The sequence below is a fragment of the Helicoverpa armigera genome, chromosome 17 (assembly GCF_030705265.1).
Source record: "Helicoverpa armigera isolate CAAS_96S chromosome 17, ASM3070526v1, whole genome shotgun sequence".
Classification (NCBI taxonomy): Eukaryota; Metazoa; Arthropoda; class Insecta; order Lepidoptera; family Noctuidae; genus Helicoverpa; species Helicoverpa armigera.
The window spans coordinates 4,145,045-4,170,775 of record NC_087136.1 but is presented as its reverse complement, the minus strand read 5'-3'; the positions used below and the strand labels follow the sequence as shown (position 1 = coordinate 4,170,775).

Here is a 25,731-nt window from a genome sequence, read left to right as displayed (position 1 = left end):
TATGTATATGCACTTATTGATGAACTCTTTTTGTTATTTTACAGGAAATGTCATGGAGTAAAGAACCGTTAAATATACCAATAGAAAGGTATATCACACATTTACTAGAGGAGGTACCCTTCCCAGAACCCAGAATATTGTTACAAGTAAGTTCGATCACAAACTTCTTACACCTTTTTTATTAGGATATAGTTTTCTACAAAAATCATTTATAATTTGTATATTTCAAACTAGTTCTTTCCTTCGGGATCCGGATGCGGATAAAGTGATTTTTCAAATCAGTTCAGTAGTTTCGGAGCCATACAAGGTTATATATACAAACTGTTCTATAGATCCTTAATTCTTCTTTAGGTGCCTGAACTATTCATTACTCTTCTTTAATAAAACTTAATAATTTTCTATTATTTTTCCCAGTTATCACCAACAAACCAACACGACCGCGTGATAGTGACTCGTCGCGACGACCAGCCGCTCGTCCGCAGCGGCGCCAGCTTCCGACAGCTGCTGCTTAATCTAGGACCCGATAACTGTCTGCTGGTCTTAGCTTTAGCTATTACGGAGCAAAAAGTACTTATTCACTCGCTCAGGTAAGGTTTTACAATATACTATGAAGAGAAAAAAGCTTTGAAAGTGGCACCAGTAACAGTGGAAACCGGTTGTCATGGTATGGGAATATGATGAGGAGGAATAAGAGTCATATTGTGCAGAAGGTTTTGGTATGGATGCAGTGTGTTGTATCTTTTCTATGATACTTGTGAGATTACGGCAGATAGAGGAGTATGGAAGGAAAAATCATGCTGCATCGAATCTATATAAAATTGGGATAAGAGCAGGAGGATAATGATTATGAACTAACTTTTTATATAAGACCATATATTGTCTTTGCTACTAGAATTATTTATTTTCCACAGGCCTGATACATTAACAGCTGTTTCGGAAGCAGTCTCAAGTTTACTATTTCCGTTCAAATGGCAATGTCCTTACATACCGTTGTGTCCATTAGGTAAGTAAAAATACAATCAGATACGAAACTATACATTCGAAAATTATCTTTATGGTCCTGATATTAAAGGGCAAATTGTAAAAGCAATGTTTTTTGTAAATATTTCAGGTTTAGCAGAAGTATTACACGCTCCGTTACCGTATCTTATCGGAGTTGACTCAAGATTTTTTGATCTGTACGAACCCCCACCAGATGTGACCTGTGTTGATTTAGACACCAATAATATTACGGTGAGTACTAAAACCTCTAAATATGGGGCCTAAAGACCTCAGCCTCGACCTCGGGATTTCACAAGAAGGTCATATCTACCTATATTTAATAATAATATGTATCTTATAATATTTCAGATATGTGAATCACAGAGGCATATATCTCTCAAATTACTACCGAAGCGGCAAGCGAGAGCTCTTCGACAGACACTAGATTTACTCTACGGTAACATTAGACCAGGTTTGTAGATCTAATATATCTATGATAATTAATAAAAGCTTATCAAATCAAATCAAATACCTTTATTTTCAGGCTGCATTGGCCCATAGATATATACCGTAATGACTAACATACATATTATATTATACAAAATTGTTAGTATATAAAAAACTTAAAACTATGTTTGTATCACTTCACTGTGCGATCCTGTGGCACTCGTCCGCGGAAGCGACGGAACACCAACACCACTTATGTAATGTATAAGATTTAATAGTTTTTGTTTTGTTTTAGCTTCACCAGTACATCATGCAAGTGAAGCGAAATACAATGGAGAACCGACCACAAGTTTAGATAGGGATTTCCAAAAGAGGAAAAAGGAGGTAATGTCTATAACTTAACCATCCTCTTATGTAAATGTGCTATCAATTTTGTGCAGCTAAGATTTTTCTTATATTTACATCGACTTTTATACGATGAGTTACGGAAGTTTTTTCAATAATTTTAATGCCAAAAAATATTTTCGACCTTTTCAGCAAGCTTTAGAGTTGAAAATCCAAGAAGCGTTCTTACGTTTCATGGCGGTTACTCTGCAAGGCTACCGGAATTATCTCATACCCATTACGAAGGCGCCGACGGTTGGAACTACTGACCCACATGCGTTGTTCCATATGGACGCGTTTTTAAGATCCAGGGACAAGGTAAGATTACAGTCATATTGTAAAACAATACTTAATTATTTAGCACCTTATTATAAAGCGTGGTTTTAAGAAGTACCCTCTTTAGTAATAGGTTAAGTCCACTAACTTTGTTCGGGATAGTGGTTTAAATCTGGTATAAAAGCAGGTACTTTTTAAAATCCACGTTTTATAGTAAGGTAGCATCTGTCTAAATGTTCTACCAAATCTGATATTCAATTGCCAAGTTTCCGATTTTTGTTTAAATGAAGAAGCAAAATGAATGATTTATCGAAAGAAAATTTTATTTTATTTCATACCTATTCATTGACATTCATAAAAAAAATTAAATTATTTTTTGTGTCATAAATTATATAGTCAATATATACTTGTTTGAGAATTGACAGGAATTGTACAAATTAATATTGCTTGCAAAAAAAAATCGAAAGTTATGAAATAACCTATTAAATATATTTTTTTCACCCACAGACACACCAACGCTTCTACGGTCTAATGATGCGTACACAAATGTTCACGCGGTTCATAGAAGAACGATCCTTCGTCTACGAACCGGACCAAGGGCTGACATTCTTCGACGAATGTATAGAGCGAGTGGCCGCTGGGGACGAACAGTTGTTAGGAATGGATACCAGTAATGCTTCAGAGAGAACCGCTTTTGTGTTGCCCCCTGATCCTCCTGACCCAGGTAAGAGTTTGTATTAATTTTTGAGTTGTTTTTTGAATAAGAAACCGTAGTATCTTGTAAGAAAACTGCATATTTTGTGCTTGTTTGAATTATTCGTTTACATGAAAACAGCAGTCCAGAATCATTCATATCTGCATCATCAGTAAATTAGTTTTTTTTTCTTTTGTCCGCCCTAAAATCAGCAAAATATGGATACCAACTATTCTTACGCGCGCCGATTAGCGCTCGCTACTATAACGACTGTGACTGTACAATCGGTTACAAAATAAACATCTTTCGATATCAATATTTTTTCTTTTTTGTACTAAAACATGACAAAATAAAAATACACGTATCTAAATCCGCAAAAACGAGACTTTTAACTAATAATAAAAACTTATACGTGTACCTAGACGACTTGTTAAGAAAAGATCTTGAAATTCGATTATCTTGAAACGGGTTAACTTTTGCCCAGTGTATCCCATGGTCAAATTTGTCCGTATTGACCTATACTATCACCTCATGAAAGGATGCGGTCTACTTACAAGTAACCCTGTATAAAACTTATTTAACTATAAATTGACAAAGTTTGCGCACTTTATAAAATTCATTCCTGTATATAATTTATACCTAACCTCTTTTCTCCCTGTAGAAGCGACATACAACTACTCGCGCTTCGAGCTGGACGAGAAAGTGATGCAGTGGTGCGGCGGCCGAGCGCGAGCCGCCGCCCTGCACGCGCTGCCGCCCGCCGCCCTACACTCCGCCGAGTCACTGAATGATGCCGAGCCCATGGCCAGGAGGACTAAGCATGAAATCGCGGCGGCGCAGAGGTAACTAATCATCATCCTCCGAGCCTTTTCCCAACTATGTTGGGGTCGGCTTCCAATCTAACCGGATTCAGCAGAGGACCAGTGCTTTACAAGAAGCGACTGCCTATCTGACCTCAACCCAGTTACCCGGGCAACCCGATACCCCTTGGTTAGACTGGTGTCAGACTTACTGGCTTCTGACTACCCGTAACGACTGCCAAGGATGTTCAATGACAGCCGGGACCTATAGCAGAGGTACCTAATATTTGGAAATAATGCTGGGAAACTTGGATTTTAAGGAGATATGTACGGGTTTGTTTAGTTCAATAGATATATGTCAGTGTTTGCGCAACTGTTAAAGGGGTTGCGCAAATAAGCTCTTTTTGCGCAATTCTAGCGCAACAGTCGTAGATGTTTTTAACCCCCGACGCAAAAACGACGGGGTGTTATAAGTTTGACGTGTCTGTGTGTGTGTGTGTGTGTGTGTGTGTGTGTGTGTGTGTGTGTGTATGTGGCATCGTAGCTCCCAAACGGATGATCCGATTGTAATGCGGTTTTTTTTGTTTAAAAGGTATGCCAGTCGGGAGTGTTCTTAGCTATGTTTGGTGGAAATCGGTTCAGGTCTTCAAGGTCATCAGCTCGTTTGCTAGATGTGATAGGAATGTTACACGCTCAGTTTACTTGCAAGTATATGTGGGATCTGAAATTTGAAACACTAATGTCTTTTGGAACCACTGAGCTGGTCTGCTGTTAGGGCACGAAGGTAGGAGACGTAACCCTGAACTGCCTTTTAGTAAACCCATCGAGTTTGGGCTCGTTGAATTTGTCTTGACGAGTTCTCTTCATGTTTCTGGTTGACGAGAACCTGATGCTGGAAATGGGATGTGGCGGATGAAACCCTGGAATACCGGAATGAAATGGATAAACCGATTTATATTTTTGCTGAAAATCTAGAATGTCCAAAGGTCTTTATTGTTTCCCAATCGAGCCAGTTTATCATGAGGATTATTAAACAGCTTCCTTTAGCCGAGATCGCATATAGCGACCCCATCTTAAGATAAAATAAATTAAATTAAAGAAGGAAAAATTAAGGAGCTCCTTTAAAAAGCATGAAATAAAATTAAATTATAAATTTAAAAAAACCCCCGACCCAAAAAAAGTAAACCCTATAAAAAGCAAAAAATAACTTTTAACACTACGTAAACTAAATTTTGACGTGTCGGGGGACCGCTTTTTACCTTCATAAATACTTACATAAATCAAATGATACCTACCTAATTACAACATTCGTTTAAAAAAAAAACACGTATCTAAAGTAATGAATTAGAGCGGTCCCCCGACACGACAAAATTTAGTTTACGTAGTGTTAAAAGTTATTTTTTGCTTTTTATAGGGTTTACTTTTTTTGGGTCGGGGGTTTTTTTAATTAGCACAACTATTATACTACATATTCAAAGCCCATAATAGATGCGTATTTGAGTGTCAAATCATACATAATATAAGCCGCCCATTAGTCAATCCGGCGATTTGACAGCTAGTTCTATACCGATCATTATAGTCAAATAGTGTAACCAACTCTAATATTCTTTAATTTCCCTTTATTAACATTTTCTTTTCTTCCCACAGATTAGCCCGCAAGGCTAGTCTCTCAGCAGAGGCCTGGGCCAAGTGCCTGCTAGGCGCTTGTTACTCACTGTACTTCCTGGCTCTGCCGTGCCGCATGTCGCTGAGCCGCGGGCGGGAACACGCCACGCTGAGAGCGGCGTACGAACTGTTGGAACGAGCCACTAAGCTTAAAGTGCCTTGTGATGAGGTTAGTTATTTAAGATAATACTTAGTTAAGGGTCGATGGCATTGTTGTGCCGTGATTGAAGTCATGAAACCCCGTAGGTAAGTTATAGGATCCTATAATACATATAGGTACGTAAATACAGATCTTCTACGACGGGGCTTCGCGGGTATCCAGAACACGACGTCGAAACGGTGGATATTTTGTTGCTTTTCTGTTAACATTGTCATTGCAAAATTTTCTTTTTTTATTTATCTCTCCTTTGTTAATCCGTATTTTCAGTCATCTATTATATTATTTATTAAATCTGTCTCTGCATATTCTTTATAAACACTATCCCCACTTTTCTGTACTAACAACAAGAGCTCTATATCTTAGGCTTACAGTACTACAAAAAAGACTTTATGTTCTTATTGTTAGTACATGTCTTATTGGTAGTAGAAGTGAGGATAGTGTTTATAGTGTACTTGTATTTAAAACAAATTTCCTTCCAGGTATGCTACCGCGTTATGATGCAGCTATGCGGCAACCACTCGCTGCCCGTCTTAGCTGTACAACTGCTCTTCCTAATGAAACGAGCCGGGCTGCAGCCGAATGCACTCACTTATGGGTATTATAACCGATGTGTGCTGGAAGCTACGTGGCCGCAGGATATGCCTAGGTAAATATCTTTAGATAAATAAGTGTTTTTTTTTGTTTTATTAAAACTAGACCGAATGCCAAGTTAACAAAAACAAACCTAAAATTCTTACTCTTTATCACTTCCTATGTGTTTTTGACGGGCAGAAGAAATGGCGTAACAAACTACTCAGCAAAACGGTATCGGTAGCTTTGGAAGCTTTATTGTCGACGGCCCAAAGTTATCATGATATTCATGTTTATATTTGGACTTTCGAAGTACACCATAAGTTATGAATATGCGATATTCTTCCAAAAATAATCATGTTTTTATTCATTATTTATTTATTAAAGGGGTTTACCAACAGCATCTGTGCAGATAAAGCTTAAAGTTGCAATATTATGCAAGTTGAGGACTTAGTTTAGTTATCTTATTTTATACCATGTCGTTTTTATCTTATAGTGGAGCGCAGCTACTATGGAACAAACTCCGCATAGCCGTGGTGGGTGCAGCTTTGTTCCGGAAAGCTGGTGCACAGCGAGCGGGCAGAAATACTCTGAATTTAACTTCCGCTGGCAGTAAGATAATCGTCTTTTATTTAACGTTTCAAATAATTTTTAATTGTATCGTTATGTCTTCCAATTACATTCTATTCAAACCAATTTCTCCTTTAACAGTGCTTTCATACTGGCGAATTTTGCGCTCGGTTTTTCTGCACGATCATCGTATACGCGTAACAAATCTTTGCCGTTTTGAACGCCATCTTTTCATCCGTTGTCAACAGCATGCTGTCGTGGGTTGCTGTCGCTCGGAAAACAGAGCGACATCCGCCAGTGTGAAAGCATTTTAACGCAAGTTTATTTGGTTGACATTTACATATATCTTCTATAACCAGTCTAAAAACATGTCAATTAATTATTTTAAATTGTTTGTAGGCAGCAGCACATTGCCGCGGGTCCGCTCGGCGGCGGCGGTGGGCGAGGGCGGCGAGCTGGCGGGGCTGGCCAACATGGCGGCCTGCGAGCCCGCACACAGCCGCACTAGTCTAGACTCAGGTAATATTGTAGTACATGTACAGCATACTGCAGGCAGCAGCACATTGCTGCGGGGGCGAGGGCGGCGAGCTGGCGGGGCTGGCCAACATGGCGGCCTGCGAGCCCGCACACAGCCGCACTAGTCTAGACTCAGGTAATATTGTAGTACATGTACAGCATACTGCAGGCAGCAGCACATTGCTGCGGGGGCGAGGGCGGCGAGCTGGCGGGGCTGGCCAACATGGCGGCCTGCGAGCCCGCACACAGCCGCACTAGTCTAGACTCAGGTAATATTGTAGTACATGTACAGCATACTGCAGGCAGCAGCACATTGCTGCGGGGGCGAGGGCGGCGAGCTGGCGGGGCTGGCCAACATGGCGGCCTGCGAGCCCGCACACAGCCGCACTAGTCTAGACTCAGGTAATATTGTAGTACATGTACAGCATACTGCAGGCAGCAGCACATTGCTGCGGGGGCGAGGGCGGCGAGCTGGCGGGGCTGGCCAACATGGCGGCCTGCGAGCCCGCACACAGCCGCACTAGTCTAGACTCAGGTAATATAATTATTATCATTTACGTGTGTTTAAATAATCGGCCTTTTAAGTACATACTATGACTGTAAAGGGTAAAGGAAAACATCTTGAGGAAACTCGGAGCATGCGCAGCAATTAACGATCATTCGAAGAATAGCGACTTTGTATTGGGCCAGTCAAAAAGGCAGGCGATGATGATAAGGTCTTTTTGATCAACCCGCTTTGAGCAAGCCTGGCGATTAACATTCAATCCTTCTCTGTCTGTGAGGAGACCTGGGCCCAACACTAGGACAATAAAAAGGCTGATTATGAAGAACTTTCTCAAACGAACTATATTTCTAGCTTTCGTTTTTCCTTTTCCTTCCTTTGAGCGATTTCCACCCTTTGTAATATTATTATTATCTCCCCAGCCTGTGAACGCGACGCCGAAGCTCGTTCGAACGCATTCGAGGCGCTCGTACGTCGCGGGAACATCGTCCGCGACGCTCACACGCGGACACATGCACATGCTATGTCTGCAGCCGCTGGCATACTTATATCAGGTATGTTTTGGAAATGTTTGTGTTTTCTTTTTGAAGTGTGTAATTTTCAGTACTATTTTGGGTTATTTACAAATAATTTTGGGTCGTTTACTTTAGTACGTACCCCCTATTTCTTTTGTCAAATTATGGAAAGAAAAAATTAATATCAGAATTAAAACAGATTTCTTTTCTGGTAAAGTACGACTAAAATCTGTATATAGCTTTCAGCTTTTTGGAAAGAGGCTAGGCAGATGATGAGCTTTTAGCCAATCGATAATACGAATTATCTAGTTACAACAACCTATATTCAATTAACTATTATATTATTACAAAAAAATGTGTCACACTAAAATATTGTATTTTATATCAACAGGAATACCGTCCAACCCAGATTTGAGTGAAACGTCACGACCGAGAAGCAATTCGTTGAACAACGAAGACTCTAGTAGTACACCTATTCCTATACCAGAAAAAAGACAGGTACAGTTACTTTTCCGTAATAATAACCTTATATACTTTACCAAACAACATTTAGCAAAAGTGTGGGATCTCACTGGCGTGTACTGATTTTTATTGAAATTCTGATGGAATCTCATCATGAGACAATTCCATTTCTGTGCAAAAAATATGAGCTGGTTGAATGAGTTGAAACCTTGCTTTTTGGAATATCTACGTTCTATTAATTCATATAATTTAATTTATATTGTTTTCTACCACAGACAATACACGTAAGTCCGGACAGTCCGTCAGACCTGCGCATACTGACGCGGTCGGAGAGCTTCGCGGGAGACGCGCAGATTGTGCAGCAAATACAGAGGCTAGCCTTCCCTAGTGGTACGTATTATTTCTGACGTCACTGTTTAAATGATATAGGAATGTGTGTGTAGTTGAAGAATATTTTTATGTATATTACAGTGTTATTTTAATAAGATGTTTCCCGTCTACTTATGTATTTATGGCGTATCAATAGCAATTAAAAATATGAAGTCTCGTCCACGTATTCTGTACAATCATCATGCGACTCAATTACTTTGTTTTGCAGTAATAATTTTTCTGAAGAGTCACATATTATGTAGAGTAATCATGTAAGGTTAAATAGGTATGTGTTATTTTAAAAAAAGCTAAACTTTTTTCTTTGCAGTAGTAACACCTAACACAAAATCTCGGTGTTCGAGGACACTGAGTTTCCCTGAAGAACCAGAGAAAGAGGAAGCTGCGACTGATGCTTCTGATGTTAAAACATCGCCACTCAAGTGAGTATATTTTCATTTAAAATTTTTAAGCAATGTGACATTTTTATATGAAAACCTTTATGATATATTAAGCCTCTAGTAGACAGTCTATTGCAAAGCCTCTTCTGCACTACTCGCTAAGTTGACCGAAGTTCGGCGAATACGAGAGTTTGGGAAAACACTACGTCTTAATTCGTCTTACTTTACCTTGCCTCGAACTAACTCAATACTCGGCACCAAGAACTCGATTTTAAACAAGTTTTTCTTCGTTCAATTTTCCCATGTATGTACAGGAAACTTTGCGAGTAGTTGTAGGTACAAGACAGTATTCTCTCATACCACATTATCATAGTATTTTCTTATGTATTAACCTCTCTTTCAGAGTATCAGCCCGCACCCCAGTCCTTAGCGACGATCCCCTCGGAGCCCTAAGCCAACCGGACGTACCACACGAACCGGTCACCCGCACAGAACCCGTTGACGAGCCTACACTACCCAAACACGAGTTGAGCGTCAGTCCCAAGCTGTTCCACCGACGGAGTAACTCGTTCCAGGATGATCCGCCGCAGGACAATGCAGGGTATAAACCTTCCTTATCTGTTTTAGTTGAACTTGTAGACTATGGAGGGTTATTTTTGACCAGTGTGCATTTTTTTGAATCAGTATTAGTAATGATTCAAAAAAAGAACTTGTTTGAATTTTTAAAAAAGCGGCGAGACTATAAAGAATTCGGGATTAATGACAGTAAGAGATAATGCTAAAAGTGTTTGCGCACTGTTTAAAAATATTCTTATATGTATTTGTATTGGTGTAAGGATGTTTTGATATGTAGATGAAATCGGGCTTTATTTAGTATTTAATTATAAAGTGAGAGTACCTACTCAATGAGTCATTCTAGTGCCAAAAGATCCTTGTAGCATGTGACATTCTATCTAATAATACAATTTATGTTGCGATTTACCAAATTATAATGCTGTGATAATGTCCTTGGTTATGGAAAAATGGTTCAAAATCCCTCGTTGAATATTAATAACATAATTCATATTATCTCTTCTCGAAAGCCATAAAAGTTGGTCAAAATTATCTTACACTTTTCTAGTTTTTTTCTACCTGTGTGATATCCCTTTTCTATTAAAACGCTTATAACATAAACACAACATGCATGTAAGCATAGATTCCCTCTATACATCCACAAATCTGTGTGTGTCCGCCCTCCGTGCCCTTATAAAATTGTACCCGCTAACGTTGTAGTATAGCTAGAGCTGCGCCCCTGTTGAGCACGATAACCTCGATAGTTTCCTTTCCCTAGGAAACTGCATAGAAGTGAGACGGCGCCTGCAGGTACCGTGTCTTCTAGCCTCGTTAGCCTTGGGAATACGCTGAAAATCAGCTTCGGGTGAGTTAAAATGGTTGAATTAAGTGTCGATATTTTTTATCGATAGTTTTTGTAAGTGCCTATTTTACCAACCCTAGTTGAGCCCCTTCTGAAAAACAATGTGTGTTCGATAATTAAACTATCAATAGTAGTGTTTTGTTTTTTTTAAATTTGATGATTATTGACATTAAGAGTTGTGAAATAGGCCCTTCACAATGATTTTCTGAGTAAAGACTTTAATATCTAGATACAGATCTTAAAATGTTGATGTCGTGTGTTATTTATTGTCTTGGTGTGATTAATTGTTCTTTGTAGTTTATGTTCAATGAATTTTGAAGTAGCATTGATTTATAGATAGATTCAAACTATGACTGAATTTTATATTGCAGTGTTCTCTAACAATTGTTCTATACATACATCAAGACAATTTCGATGTGTAAATAATATCTATACAGACTTATTGTCATGCATAGATGTCACTGCTATGTTTTAGTTCACGACAAACATCTTGTTCTATATAAAGCATGTTCGTTTCACTGTTTGGGGAGAACTTCACTCCCCGCTATTGTTTTTCTTTTAGTATTAGCATTCGATGTTTTGCTGTGGCGCATCTTCGAGTAAATTGAATCAGTTACTGAAACTGTGTTTGAGTCTTGGGAACTCGGATAACCAAGGGCTGGAAAGTAAAGAATCGGGTCGTTAATCGATCTAAGAACAAATCGATTATCAGCAATATTTCTGCAAGAAATTGTATCCCTATGTTGTTTGTCATGGAGTCAAAAGTCGATAAAAATCAAAATACATTCAATTTCAGGCTACCTTGCCTCGTAAATATAACATAAAGACTAACGTATATAGGAAGTCATTGTTCTTTAGTCAATATATTTACTCAAAGATACGTCCAGCCTATCTGTAATTATTATTTTTCTAATAAAATAGCAATGTTATTTTATTAACCGCACCGACACGCAGTACGCTAGCTTGTTTGTTTTCTTAGACGCTATTCGCCAGGCAGGCTGTCGTTGCGCAAGGAAAACATGAAACTGGGGAAGGCTATGATCGAGAATTACTTCAGGTAAGAATCTCGAAGAACGTACAAAAAAACCTCTTAAAAATTTTAATGAAAAAATAATAAAAAATATTATTATTCTTTGTAAACAAAAATGCAGCCTCACTCTATGTATTTTGTAAGTATTCGTACAAATTAATCAGGCTAAAACATTCATCCATTTTGAGTTGACCATTTAGTACCCAAAAATAGTTTGATGTCTTCATTGTGTCGTTATAATATAATCAAACAATACACAATCACTGTAAGTTGAGTCAAACATTTGCATGTTTTAAGCCAGTATTTTTTCCGCACTGTCTTGTACAAAGCATGATTGTTTTTAGTTTTGTTGTATATAGATGATTTTTCTTCTGTACCTAAATATGTCAGCCATCCACAAAACAACAAATTATTTTAAAAATAAACTACAGTAGGAACATTTTTTCAGTCCAACGAGTATAGCAGGGAAAAGGTCCAATGAGTTGCTACAAAGTGGTCTAAGCAGTTTGAAGTCGGCTGCAACAAGTATGGCGAAAAAGTTCGATGAAATGAAAGAGGTTATATCGGCTAACTCGACTCCTGTGAAAGGCGCGTTCGGTAACGCTACCAGTGCGCTGAATAGTTTGATGGGAGAAGAGGATTCGACTGATGGGTCTTCCGAGATGAATCCTGATGGTTAGTATGAGTAATATAATTTTCGTCTATGTCACATACGGTTGACGGATTAGTGTGAAGAAGTCATTAAAAATGATGAAATTATGTGGGGATCAGGGTTCGTGGAGTACTTGCGTAATTCAATAATAACCGTTGAATTTCAATCCAAACTATTTATTTCTATTTTTTCTTAAATCGTTAGGTACATCGACAATCTCTTAACTCCTCCATTTTTAAATTCAATTTTCAAACCAATCTCTCACTCTCATTCATTCATTCCCTCTTACTCCCACTCATTCGTTTAGAAACGTCCATCATCTTACACACATCTCGATCGTTCAGAAACATTCAATCCCACATTCGGTCATCCTGACGGAGTGTCTGTCCTCAGACACTTTACCAAATAAACATCATTGAGTTTACATCATAAGGCTTAAATTAAACAAAAAATCTTTTTAAAACTAAACAAAGGATCTTCTTAGAATTTAACAAAATATCTTAGGTATTAAACATGACTAACAACTTTTTTGACAAACAGTTAAACTTATTTTTAAACAATACTTAAACTAAATAAAATCAACTGGCATACATCTCTTTTTCACTAGAAAATAAAATGAAGTTTGTTACATCAGAAATAGAATAGAATATTACCCTTATTCTCCTATAATCGGCCATTTCTTCATATTGTCTACAGAGGTAGAAGTTCTGTTAGGTCCGTCTCCTTCTCCATTGTATACCTTTTCTACATCATAACGGTCTTTCCCTTTAACTCTTGTAATTTTGTAGGGACCTAGGAACTTTGGCTTCAATTTGAGTCCACCTCCAAACTGAGTGCGTTTAATAGCTACTAATTCTCCAACGTCGTATTTAGTACATTCCTTCCTGCTTCTGTTGTAGTTTCTTTTATTCTCTTCTTGTATTTTAAGGATCTGTTCTTTAGCCTTTAACCTAAGTTGTTCTCTACTGTCAGTAAACTCATCAATTTCTTCCTGTTGTATTAAATTGTATATTTCTGCATCTTTACCTGTCTTCATTTTGACTCCTGTTAATAACTCAAATGGCGTTGTGTTTATACTCCTATGAAACGTGCTGTTGATAGCTCTCTGAACCTGGCTAACGTGTTTATACCATAGGGATGGCTTCTCAATACATAACTTCGTGAGTACTGATATTATTGTCCTGTGGACTCGCTCCACCTGTCCATTTCCACGAGGTACTCCTGTGGTAATCTTCACATGTTCAATGCCTTCAGCATTACAGAATTCTGCAAACTCATTGCTGGTAAAAGCTGTTCCGCGATCTGTGATGAAGCGCACAGGATTTCCAAATGCCTGCTGATAAATCAATAACTTGTTTATAGTTTCATTAGCTGATACAGTCTTCGTTGGAAATAGCCAAACAAATTTGGTAAAAGCGTCAATAACCGTCAGTATATAATTGTATTGTTTCTTGGTTTCACACATAGGACCAATGTGATCTAGATGCACTGTATGCAATGGTCTATCTCCCTTATCAATGGGATGTAGAAATCCTTCTTTCCTTGTTTTTGTTGTGGCCAACAGGCATGGTATACAAGTTACAATGTAATCTTTAACTTTTCTTTCTAAATCCTTGATGTAGTAATCTTTGCTTATAAGATCAATAGTCCTTTTTGATGAGAAATGTCCATTTGAGTGAGCCTTCTCGATAACTGCAAGTTCCATACTTTTAGGTACTACTAAAAGTTTGTCTGCACCCTTATACAAGAGACCGTTCTGCAAAAAGTAATCTTCATATGATTTATCTTTCAAAACCATTGAGATGGCTTTGAGACCGTCATCAAGCTCTTGTGCTTTCCTCAAACTATCTTGTATTCTCGTGACTACACCAACATATGGATTACGACTTAGTGCGTCTACATGTTGCATTCTGCTTCCTGAGCGATGCTCAACAACAAAGTCAAATTCCTGAAGTAGTAGTGCCCATCTTGCTACTCTGGTGGTTAAGTCTTTCTTTCTGAGTGTTAATTGGAAGGCTTGACAATCCGTAACTATTTTGAATGTTATACCATATAGATAATGTCGAAATTTCTTCACACCCTCTATGATAGCCAATGCCTCAAGCTCGTAGCTCGAATACTTCTTCTCAAATTCGTTGGTCTTTCTACTCATGTAGTAAACTGGATGCAGGTTACCATCTTCATCTCTCTGCATAAGAATAGCTGCATAGGCCAAGCTTGACGCATCAGTATGCAATTCTGTGGGTAATCTGGAATTGAAAATCTTTAGAACTGGACCGCTTGCCAACTTTTGTTTTAAAATATTAAAAGCCTCTCTTTCTCGTTCACCAAAAACAAATGGGGTATCTTTCTTCAATAAGTCAGTTAACGGACTTGCTATCGTTGCAAAATTAAATATGTATTTTCTAAAATATGAGGCTAATCCAACAAAACTATGTACCTGTTTTGTTGTTTGTGGTTCAGGAAATTTCATGATTGCTTCAGTTTTCTCTAATGATGGTCGTACTTCTCCGTTTTCAATTATATGTCCAAGAAAGGTAATTTTTGGGGTAATCAGGCTAGCTTTCTTCCAATTAATCTGCAGTCCATATTCTGCAGCAACTTCCAGAACTTCCATCAATCTTGTTACTGCCATTTGTTCATTTGCCGCTGGAATTATTATGTCATCAATAAATATTATAACTTTACCTGAAGATATCAGGTCTCTGAAAACTATAGACACGAACCTCATGAAATAATTTGGACAAATAGATAGTCCGAATGGGGCCCTTAAAAATTCAAATTGACCGTGATGGGTTACAAAAGCAGTGTACTTTATGGATTCCTCACTGACAGGTAAATGGAAAAATCCATTTTTTAAATCAATCACACTAAAATATCTACCACCAGATAGTTTATCGATGCAGTCGTCAATTAAGGGAAGAGGAAATTCATCTTTTAAGATCTTCTGGTTCAATTTTCTATAATCAACACATATTCTCACAGATCCATCCTTTTTCCGAACAAGTACTAAGGGACTAGCATATTCAGAGTGACTTACCCGAACGATGCCTTTATCTAACCATTCTTTAACTTGTGTTTCTACCTCTTGTTGTTCTTTCAATGAAATCCTTCGGGGACGTTGTGCTACAGGGACATCATCCTTGACAATAATCTTCATTTGTATGGGAGATTCTTTACCTTGCTGAGGTTTGTAACTTTTAACTAACTGTTGAACTTTGTTTCGCACCTTGTTATCTTTAATATGATCTGTGGAAGGAAAATCAGAGCACACATAAGCCTCACTCAACATGCAGCTCAACCACTCGTCATCTTTACTACCAAACCACACAGAATTACCACTCATACACATTGTCACTCTTTGTAAAAAATCATTGCCTAATATGATACAAAAAGGCATTTCACGTTTCGAGATAACATAAAACTTAACGTTTTCGTATTTCTTATTGTCTATAACAATGTCCACTGTGCACGAACCACTCGTTTTTATCACTGATAAACCTAAACCACTGACCGAAACACTATCACCGTTAACACTCATTCCTAGTTGACGACGACACTCATCCGTAATAAGATTGATATCGCTGCCCGAATCCACCAGCGCATCTGTTGTTTTACCGCATATTTCCACCGTTTTCAGCGGTTTCTGGCGCGATTTCGATGTAAACAGTGCTATGTTGTTGTTATTATTGACATCTTGATCTTGATCGATAACGTCACTTGATGAGCTGTCACTGTCATACGTTGCGTTTCGTTCATCATGAATCGTGGCGCAATTCATACCCGTGTTGACAACATGAACATCGTGCACGACGTCGTCGATCACATCGCGATCGCTCTCGTTCTCAATCTCACTCGTGAAGTAGGTCTGCTTCGGCGGAAGTCGCGTAGCTGCGTCCGGTGTCGGGCGACTCCGTGGATATTCGTGCCGTTCAGTTGTTCGGGTTGTTCGTTCACCGCCGCCGCCATCTTTCTTGATTGCATGAATGTTTTGAAGGCGTTGCATGCTTCTTATTCGGACATTCTACCGAAATATGCCCAAAATCGTTACAATGGAAACATTTCTTGCCTTTACTGCTATTCGGGCACTGGTCTGACATGTGGCTTCGATCGCCGCAGCTGTAACATCTTGGTTGAAATGGCTTATGATAATCATTGTGACTCACCGCTTGAGGCTTACTGCGCACACTCAATGTTCTCGCCTTCATTTTTTCTTTCACCATCTCATAAATTTTAAACTTTTCTTTTAGATCTGGATATGTCGTAACACCGTAAAGCATGATTTTGTTACTCTCTAAGTCAGGTATCCCGTCTACAATGTAGCGGATGGCGATATAGTCCGGCATTTTACCACGTTTTCCTAATTCCTTCATTGTATATAGGTACTCTAATAGGGACTCACTGGGTTTTCTACGCGCACTCATTAATTCATGCACTGTTTTGATCCAACGTGTCAGGAAATTCCTTTGAGATAGCCGTTTTCAACTCGTCCCATGTCTTGAAGGTTTTCGGCTCGGAACCAGAGCGCGGCTGTACCAGTAAGCGAGCGCCTGGCGACGATGAGCTGTTGTATTGGTGACCACTGGAATATGTCTTTATTATCCTCGATATCTTGAATCCATTTCGAGACGGGGTACGTCTTGTCCTGCCCGCTGAACGATGGAACGGCGTCCTTGGTGTACCAGAGCTGCTCGTGGTCTGGTGAACCACCGGCATCAGTATCCTTCGACATCCTCTTGAAATCGTCGTAGTCGTAGCGTCGTAGTGTTTTCGTTAGTCGTCGTCGTCGTCGTAGTAATTTTCGAAGGAAACCGGTGCGGCGTGCAGAGGCGTAATGGCGTTCCACGTGGCGTCTTTGTTCGTCGGTACGAATCGTATCCACAGCACTGATCCCGGACGAGCCCCCAAAACTGTGGGGATCAGGGTTCGTGGAGTACTTGCGTAATTCAATAATAACCGTTGAATTTCAATCCAAACTATTTATTTCTATTTTTTCTTAAATCGTTAGGTACATCGACAATCTCTTAACTCCTCCATTTTTTTCAAACCAATCTCTCACTCTCATTCATTCATTCCCTCTTACTCCCACTCATTCGTTTAGAAACGTCCATCATCTTACACACATCTCGATCGTTCAGAAACATTCAATCCCACATTATTAATCACAGCAGATGAAATCTACTTGAAAATTCCATAAATTAAATTGTCTTCTCCAATGTAACCTTCAAGTTCTTCAAAGATAAGATAGATAGATATAGATTAAATATTTACATTGTTCTGCTCAAAAATCTTCTGAAATTTTACTGTTTTTTTATGTTTAATTTTGTATGTTTTTTATGTCGTATTGTTATTACAGAATGGGTCGGAGGCATAGGATTTAGGCGTGCATCGAGTGACGCAGAGCTTGCGTGTTCTATGGAGCGCGGTTCTCTCGCCACGCTTGTTTCGCACTTACCTGATAACCTGTACCCAGTCACGAATGTAAGTAACTTAATTGTTTCAATATAATTTTATTTAATTAAAATCGAAATTCGGAAATTTTGGGCTACGGAAAGAAATTACTGATCACCCATGGTTGTTTGGGGGTATATTTTAATCCAGGTTTTTTCATTATATTACCTGCGCATCCCAGGTTACGCATGCACATTAATGTAATCATGACTTTCACACAGTTTAACTCAAAATCGATGTCATCTCCCTTTGTCCCAAAATCAATACCGATATCTCGCTATTTATTTATTTTAAACTTATTACCAAATCTCTTCCCAGGACCAATCAACATCAGAGAACTCATCAGTAGTAGTCCACCTGTCTTCGTGCTCGCAATGCCACCAGTGCCTCGCGTTTTTATACGACGAGGACATCATGGCGGGCTGGGCGGCCGACGACTCTAACCTCAACACGCGCTGCATCGCTTGCGGCAGGCATACTGTGCCGCTGCTCAATGTGCAGGTAGGAAGTAACGAGTTAATAATAATAATATATATAGAGCGACTGCCTCCGTGCCTGTACGAGGACATCATGGCGGGCGGCCGACGACTCTAACCTCAACACGCGCTGCATCGCTTGCGGCAGGCATACTGTGCCGCTGCTCAATGTGCAGGTACGAAATAACGCGATAATAATAATAATATATATAGAGAAACTGCCTCCGTGCCTGTACGAGGACATCATGGCGGGCTGGGCGGCCGACGACTCCAACCTCAACACGCGCTGCATCGCTTGCGGCAGACATACTGTGCCGCTGCTCAATGTGCAGGTCGGGGATTTAATAAAATTACTACTTTTTTTGACTAAAATACTCACGAAGTGTAGTAACGAACTTCGAACAATTTTCTTGAGAAACTACGTGACTGTGTAGAGGAGGCTTAAATATCTCAATAGCGAATTAAATTCACGGTTGAAAAATCACTTGTTTCGCTGATAGCAAGCTAGGAATAAAAACCTAAAAGCTTTTTTTGCGCTGGCCATGATTCAAATAATATGTGAAGAGTAGTTATGGCATTGTGTCTGAATATTGGTAATTTTAAGCAGATATACAAGGAAAGAAAAGTAACAAATCATCGGTGCAACGTACTTTGCATTAGTCACAATAATGTGACATACAAAAATGCTGACTGATTGTAAATTTTTGTTTCAGATACTCCGTTCCGACCAAAAACAAGAAACTTTAAGTGTGCCTTATTTAAACCCTCTGGTGTTAAGGAAGGAATTCGAATCTATATTAGGTACGTATAATGGTGAACGCCTAAGTTCTCTTTTTCCATACAATCTTCAATCCCTACAATTCTGAAACCAATATCTAACTATTCATTTTGTTAGGCACATTTCATTAAAAAGTGTTACTATTTTTAGGTAGGGAAGGCGACTCATGCTTAGCAGAATCGAGCTTCGTAGAATCACATCCGATCGTGTACTGGAACTTGGTATGGTTCTTAGAGAGAGCTAACATCGAGAACCATCTCCCTGATCTGCTCTGTCCAGACTTCCAAACCAAGTATCTTAGTACGGACATGCTGCATGAACCGGAAAAAACTGGTAAGTAAACTTTAATTTTTAATTGCGATAAGAATATTTCCGCCATTCCTTTTTCTTGCTCGATTCCAGCCCTTGTTCTCCATTTATCAAAATGGCTAGCTGTAGGTACAACTTTTTGCAACAGTCTTGAGACATTATACCTGTATAATGCCCTGTGATGGATACACGCCATAGATTGGTGAAATCACGCCAGTAGATAATCCTTTCGGTCCACCCTATTAAATGCCCCATTCCTTATCCTTGTCTGTATTATTTCTCCCATTCCTTTGTATATTTTCAGAGAGATCAAGATATTTATCTTGCTCGGCTGTTCGTATTTACTTCGCCACATCAGTCGAAACTGTCAAAAAAAGATTTTCAAGATAAAAATGATCAGTTTATAGCTGAATGTTACTGTTAGTACTTTAGTTTTTTAAAACGTAGATTTCTTCCTTCATTATTAGTTGCAGCGTGATCAGTTTGATAGTTTCCTGTTTTTGAAGCATTGCTTTTGTAAAGTAAATAATAATAAGGTACAAATTATGAACTTTTTACTAAATTGTGTGGGTTTAGTCTTTCAATTTCCTTTAATCACATAAGCAGGGCGTAGCGAGCGCGCTGCGTATACATTAGAGGCGCGCATTTGGGCCCCCGGCCACGAGCACATAACGAAGCCATCGTGCATTTATGTTTGTAGCGAGTGGCATCAATCATTTGCAAAGACCAGTGGCGATGTTTTTGTTTTCCTGGCCTGTGTTGGGGACTTTTTCACAAAGGTCGTAATAATTTTTTTTTGAATACTTATTTGTGTCCTCAGGCGGTTCCCGCGTGGTGTGCACGTGGGAGCTGCCCCGCAGCGGCGGCGGCGACGGCAGCGAGGCGGGCGCGGCGCTGCACGCGGCGTGGCGCGGGCGGCGGCGCCTGCACCAGCGCTCGCGGGCGCTGCAGGCGCTGCTGCTCACTGAGGACGAGCAGCACGCTGGACACACGTACGTATCACGTCCTTTTTCTCTCACTCGTACCCCAGATCGATCAGGCGTGACACCAACGGCGCTTCAAGGCACGGTGCGGTCTCGCTACGTTAAGACCTGAAACCACGTTAAGCGGTCGCCCAGGCGAGTCCAGGTGACGGGTTCCGTCGCATATAGGTGGACCACCCGATGCACGGAAGAGGCTCCCCTTAACGCAGTTTCAAGCCTATTGAAGTAATATATCTATGGCCTGATCGCAGATAGCGCAGCTCAACCTTGCTAAAGCTTAATAATAAGCTCGGATCGTCCTTAGCTTTTAACACTAGGTACTCATATACTGCCACACACAGACAAGTAATCTTACCGTCAATTTGTCGTCTAATTAAAACTTCATGCTTCAGACGTTTTCACTATGTCTAATTTTCTAATAAAATTAAATAATGTGTTTTATTACAGTGTTGCACTGGCGGTTCTCAACGGCTTGCTAAGCAACGATCTGTCAGACGCTCTACAAAAACTTGCTACGTGGAGAGAAAACACATCCAACAACAAACGATACCATTCCTTCTACAGGTAAACAAAACTAATATTTAAATTATTCTCGAAATATTTTTTTCTATAAATAAGTTATTTTAATACTTTACCAATTCACAGAGACATATTATTCCTCGCAATGGCTGCTCTCGGCGATCACAATATTGACTTAATGGCTCTTCAACGGGAGTACACTCGCGCTCTCGACCAACTGGGAGGGGAAGCGAGGCCACAGGACCTACCACCTTCACCTACTGCCGTGTGCTGCAGACATTACTTCAAACGGCTTCGACTCCTTGCAGAAGAATGAACAAGATAAAAAGACTACAGATATCTGCATAACAATTATGTAGTATGCAACCTGCTAGTAATAGCTTCTTAGGTACAGGCCATGTTAAATAAATTTTTGCCCCTCTGAAGTCAATCATTTGAAGTATGGAGTGGCAGTGACCAACTTCAGAGGGGCAAAGCTTTTTGACTTGTTCTGTATACTCACAGAATAAAAACAAACGCGTGTCAATCCGCTTCTCATTATAACAACATGCCGTTGTGCAGTCTGACGTAATAGAATAAGTATCTGCAACCATGCAGTATTCGTGCAACCTCGAATGTGACCCAGGGTTGCCAATGCACGATTATAATTATTTCATATTTACGTAACTCCAGCTTGCAATGCTTTTATTTACGACGCGGCTACTCGAATAAGAGTTCCGAATATCCTTGTATGTATTGTTTTTTTTTTTACATACGTTATTATTTACATTCAAATCCAGTATAAACAGTATATGTATAATGAGTAGAAATGTGTTGTTGACAGAGTTATTATTTTTTTGTAGTTTAGTTTTGAGAGTTTCGTTCTATATACAAAACTAGTAGGGAGTACCGTCCATTTTATTTTAGAACGATATAGTTTATCGAAGCATTACATTTGTGTATGACTATGACAAAACCGGAACTTGACGAACTTCTTAAGCCCGTCCAAACGGGATCAAGGTATGCTTGATTCAACATAAAATTTACTATATACATAATGAATCTATTCATAAAATTGTTAACCGTAAGGTCACGACTGTAAGGTAGAAGGAATTGCGTGAGTTATTGTGGCCTAAGTTTCATGAACATTGCCCCAAAACTATATTACGAGGTATCATTCACTCATAAGCAATCTATGTAATAAATTCACGTTTCGGCATATCCATTAGTCTAGGATCGTGGGTGCTAAGTTAAGTAATTGGGACGCTGACCGCAGTAACGTATGTACATAGAGTTGTTGTATAGTGTAGGTGTAAGGCCACAAAGGGCGATATATAATTGTGCTTAACATTGTGATGCCAGTGCTGTAACGCGGTTGAATTCGTAAACGAATTGTATTAAGAGTTTGTGTGTGTGTTTACATAGTCACATTATTTATGTCCCAGGCACCCTGTGTGGTTATAACGCAATAATCATTTCTCTAATTGTGCAATACCGATATGTTTTGTACAGACAGTCAATTTTGTGATATCAAACACCATTTTTCAGACACTAAATAATGTGACTGCCAAAATTCAAAAGTATTCATGAAAGTGTCAATATAGTTAGTTGATATTATGATGAAATCATATTCGTTTGTTTCTAGTATCTGTTCTAAATAACTTTTTACGCCTTTAGTGAAGCGTAGCACGACTCGACTTTAAATTGTATTAATATCACTGTTTCAATCTGTTTTATCAATACATGGAGAAAAATAACAGAAATAATTGAATGTAACATGTACATAAAATGGTTTACTTTAATTGGCAGTTAATCTGTACTGCAACTCTCAAATACTCAGGATACTAACCAAGTACTTCATATTATTTGTATTACAGAATAATACACAACACTATTTATTGAAACTAACCTTAGACACTAAAGTCAAACTAATTTTTCGAACAAATTCTAGTGATTCTTATTTATTTGAATCTACAATCTTATAAATGTGTACATCTTGGCTTACTACTTTCTTGTATCCAGTTTTATAATAACATTTAACACAAGAATTTCACTACTTAACATCTACGAATTGTATGTACACTAGTGATCATGTACAAGCCATATTGTTAGTTCCATAAAAATTGTACAATGAAGCCACAAGGTTATTTCAAGTTGTAAAATATTCATTGTAAGCAAAAATTGAAATTTAATTATGTATATTATTCATAGCTACAGTCATAAAAGACAAGCAATTAACTTATGGGAGTTCTGTTATTGAATAAAGATTATTTTATTTTGACAAGTGTAATAAAATGCATATAATTTTTATAAAAAAAATATATAAGGCTTCAATATTGATTGTTTTATTTTCTACCTAAAACTACATATTTACATTTTATGACATACCTAGCACTCTATATAAGAATTTTCCATCATGGTCATAATAGCAATCGTTTACTTTATAAGTAGCACCTTTTTTGTAGGCCTTCTTTGGAATTCTAATTCTTTCAGGATAGTTCATTATTTCATTTGGGTCCTGACTTTTATTCTCATATTCCATGATACCATTTTCTTTATGACTTTCATGAAACAGCTCCATTTCTTCCTTAACTTTTTCAGTAATTGTTGGGCTTTGTGTTTTGGAAGAAGTCATAATCATTCTATCATTTATGTTAACATTACCTCCTTTTTCTAAACGATTCTTTATCCGTGCTGCCAGTTCATCTAGAGTTGTTATCTTTGGGTCTTTTTTCTGTTTTGAATGTATTTTCTCTGAATTTGTGGCTTGAGGACTCGCTAAAGCAAGGGTACCTTTATCATCTGGAACATTTTCTGTATTTGCTTTATTTTCCTTTTCTGCACACTTTCTAACTATTCTCTCAAATTCCCCAATGTCTTCTTGTTCAGGAGTGATATCAATTTTGATTGATGCTTTGTTTAAAGGGGGAATAGATCTGTCAGAGAATTTGAGAAAATGTTTTCTGAGTTCAGGAGGTATGTCTAATGAACCCTCTTTAAGTTCTTTCCAGTTTCTCACAACTGATTGGTCATGACGTGCGATGCGTTGTTCAGTGGCTGGCTTCCATGGGAATTTGAGTAATTTCTGCAAAAAGCAAGTAAATAAATATTTCCACTTCTATTCAGGTGAGAAAAATTACAACAAAGACTTAATTATATTGATTCTCTGGACAAAAATAAACACACTCATAACAACAGGTTCAGATAATCTTGCAATGTTAGTGATTACATTTTGCCTCTGGTATGAAACAAAAAACTAACAACCTCAGTAGAAAATTTACCTGGACTACTTGTTCAGTAACTGGAAAACTCTCCGCAATCTTCTCGGGCGTCCACTCATCAGGCTGAGTGGTAGCCAAGTGACGTATCTGTTCCTTCTCACTCCATGTCAAGAGGTTAGGCATGTTTTCTTTGAAATACTTCTCCTTGACGATGCGATGACGAAGCTCATATTTGCCTATCAATGTCTCGTTCTGGTGTTCGTTATACGCTTCTCCAACCTGTAAAAAGGTCATAGAAAATGAGGTTGGAATTGCAATATAGGATTGCTTCTATATAGTGTCGAACCGAGGGAAAGTATAAAGTGAACTTACATTGTAGAAGTCACTCTCTGACTGTTCAACGATTTCTTCAAAATTATCCTCTCTTACTTGCAGACCATCAGCTTGAAAGGCTTTTGCTTGTCTGTTTATACCCGGGTTGGGATTCCTCGACTCTACCTTTCTGTTTCTGAGGTTACGAATTATAACCTTATCACAAGTACGGTACAACTGCCTTAAATGAACACCAAACATTGTGTTACAATAACTTTCAAGTCACAATAGATTGTGAATTAGACGTAATTAATTTTTTTAAAGAAGTAATGTTTGTTGTGATAATTTTTAGGTTGACAATGAAACATTTTGACATTGACTGACGTTGACATTGAGTTTTTTTCTAGTTTTCCCCACTGATATAGTTTTCCCAGATATATGGCTTTTGGCAAATTGATAAATTGTAAAATGGATTTTACAAATCTAAGCAAATGTATAGCTGCAGCTAAGATGTGACTTATCACACGCCATGCCATGCCTCAGAGCATTTGACTAACCGGAGTCGACACAAATCTCTATGCAAATCTTAAAGTCTCTCGATTTTTCGCACTCGAGCATTTGTTATCACTTCGTTTCGTACACACACTACAAAGTCAAACAAAATCATAAACATGCATACGGGCCTAAAGACGTGCAGCTGCCGCTCTAGTATAGGTATATTTGGTAGAGGGAAGGCAGGGCAATGGCGTTTCCAGTTGGTTAATCCCTGTGCTTTAATCCTGTCCAAATCAGAAAGCAATTATTTTAATAACTTTGTTTTTCTGTTTAACGATGATAATTTACATTTGGGCTGACGTCAATATGGCAAAAAAACGCAGATCCAAAAAAATTGTCTGCGTATATGTTTAGATAGGTTGCTCCAAAAATAAAATAATGATGTGCTTACGTACGTGGGTATATTTTGTTTTAGTATTAACTAGCGACCGCCCTGGCTTCGCACGTTATTATACGTACCTATAAACCTTTCTTTTCAATCACTCTATATTTGAAAAAAAAACGATTTAGCGACACAGGGACAGAAAAAGCGACTTTGTTTTACACTACTCATGTAGTGATGATACCTATCTATATGGAATATCCACGATGCTGTTCTCCGCTTTCCAAAGCCAAAGTAATAATTCCCCGACTGATTTAATAGCTAGGTACTTCAATTAATAGCTTGCTAGCTTTAGAAAGCTTCATAAACTCGCCAACTCAAGCTCATTTATAATATTAGAAGGCACTTACACTATTCATTG

The 25,731-nt window shown here is 38.5% G+C and overlaps 2 protein-coding genes across 7 annotated transcripts in view; one reads left to right on the top strand and one right to left on the bottom strand.

Moving 5' to 3' along the window:
* LOC126055687 (DENN domain-containing protein Crag) overlaps positions 1 to 23,236 on the top strand; it is a 37,312-nt gene extending 14,076 nt beyond the window's left edge. The window contains exons 8-35 of one of the 6 annotated variants that reach the window (XM_064038987.1): positions 45 to 146; positions 415 to 587; positions 912 to 1,003; positions 1,112 to 1,233; positions 1,351 to 1,453; positions 1,724 to 1,812; positions 1,966 to 2,130; positions 2,596 to 2,812; positions 3,444 to 3,624; positions 5,230 to 5,416; positions 5,887 to 6,053; positions 6,474 to 6,589; positions 6,947 to 7,066; positions 7,988 to 8,119; positions 8,472 to 8,578; positions 8,818 to 8,932; positions 9,240 to 9,351; positions 9,713 to 9,910; positions 10,652 to 10,726; positions 11,721 to 11,780; positions 12,202 to 12,428; positions 17,762 to 17,886; positions 18,175 to 18,357; positions 19,046 to 19,133; positions 19,261 to 19,443; positions 20,240 to 20,411; positions 20,850 to 20,966; positions 21,048 to 23,236. In XM_064038987.1, coding sequence (XP_063895057.1) covers positions 45 to 146; positions 415 to 587; positions 912 to 1,003; positions 1,112 to 1,233; positions 1,351 to 1,453; positions 1,724 to 1,812; positions 1,966 to 2,130; positions 2,596 to 2,812; positions 3,444 to 3,624; positions 5,230 to 5,416; positions 5,887 to 6,053; positions 6,474 to 6,589; positions 6,947 to 7,066; positions 7,988 to 8,119; positions 8,472 to 8,578; positions 8,818 to 8,932; positions 9,240 to 9,351; positions 9,713 to 9,910; positions 10,652 to 10,726; positions 11,721 to 11,780; positions 12,202 to 12,428; positions 17,762 to 17,886; positions 18,175 to 18,357; positions 19,046 to 19,133; positions 19,261 to 19,443; positions 20,240 to 20,411; positions 20,850 to 20,966; positions 21,048 to 21,237 — 3,918 coding nt within the window. In that variant the 3' untranslated portion in view covers positions 21,238 to 23,236. Of the gene's footprint in view, positions 1 to 44; positions 147 to 414; positions 588 to 911; positions 1,004 to 1,111; positions 1,234 to 1,350; positions 1,454 to 1,723; positions 1,813 to 1,965; positions 2,131 to 2,595; positions 2,813 to 3,443; positions 3,625 to 5,229; positions 5,417 to 5,886; positions 6,054 to 6,473; positions 6,590 to 6,946; positions 7,067 to 7,987; positions 8,120 to 8,471; positions 8,579 to 8,817; positions 8,933 to 9,239; positions 9,352 to 9,712; positions 9,911 to 10,639; positions 10,727 to 11,702; positions 11,781 to 12,201; positions 12,429 to 17,761; positions 17,887 to 18,174; positions 18,358 to 19,045; positions 19,134 to 19,260; positions 19,444 to 20,239; positions 20,412 to 20,849; positions 20,967 to 21,047 lie in introns of all 6 variants that reach the window. The other 5 variants (XM_064038985.1, XM_064038986.1, XM_064038984.1 and 2 more) reach the window with 5 other exon arrangements.
* LOC110373843 (uncharacterized) lies at positions 23,230 to 24,717 on the bottom strand. Its single transcript, XM_021331226.3, has 3 exons — positions 24,494 to 24,717; positions 24,182 to 24,400; positions 23,230 to 23,985 (listed from the first exon to the last, which is right to left on the bottom strand). Exons 1-3 carry the CDS (start codon positions 24,692 to 24,694, stop codon positions 23,278 to 23,280), a joined length of 1,128 nt encoding a protein of 375 aa, XP_021186901.3. The 5' UTR covers positions 24,695 to 24,717; the 3' UTR covers positions 23,230 to 23,277.
* Between the last annotated feature and the right edge of the window lie 1,014 nt (positions 24,718 to 25,731).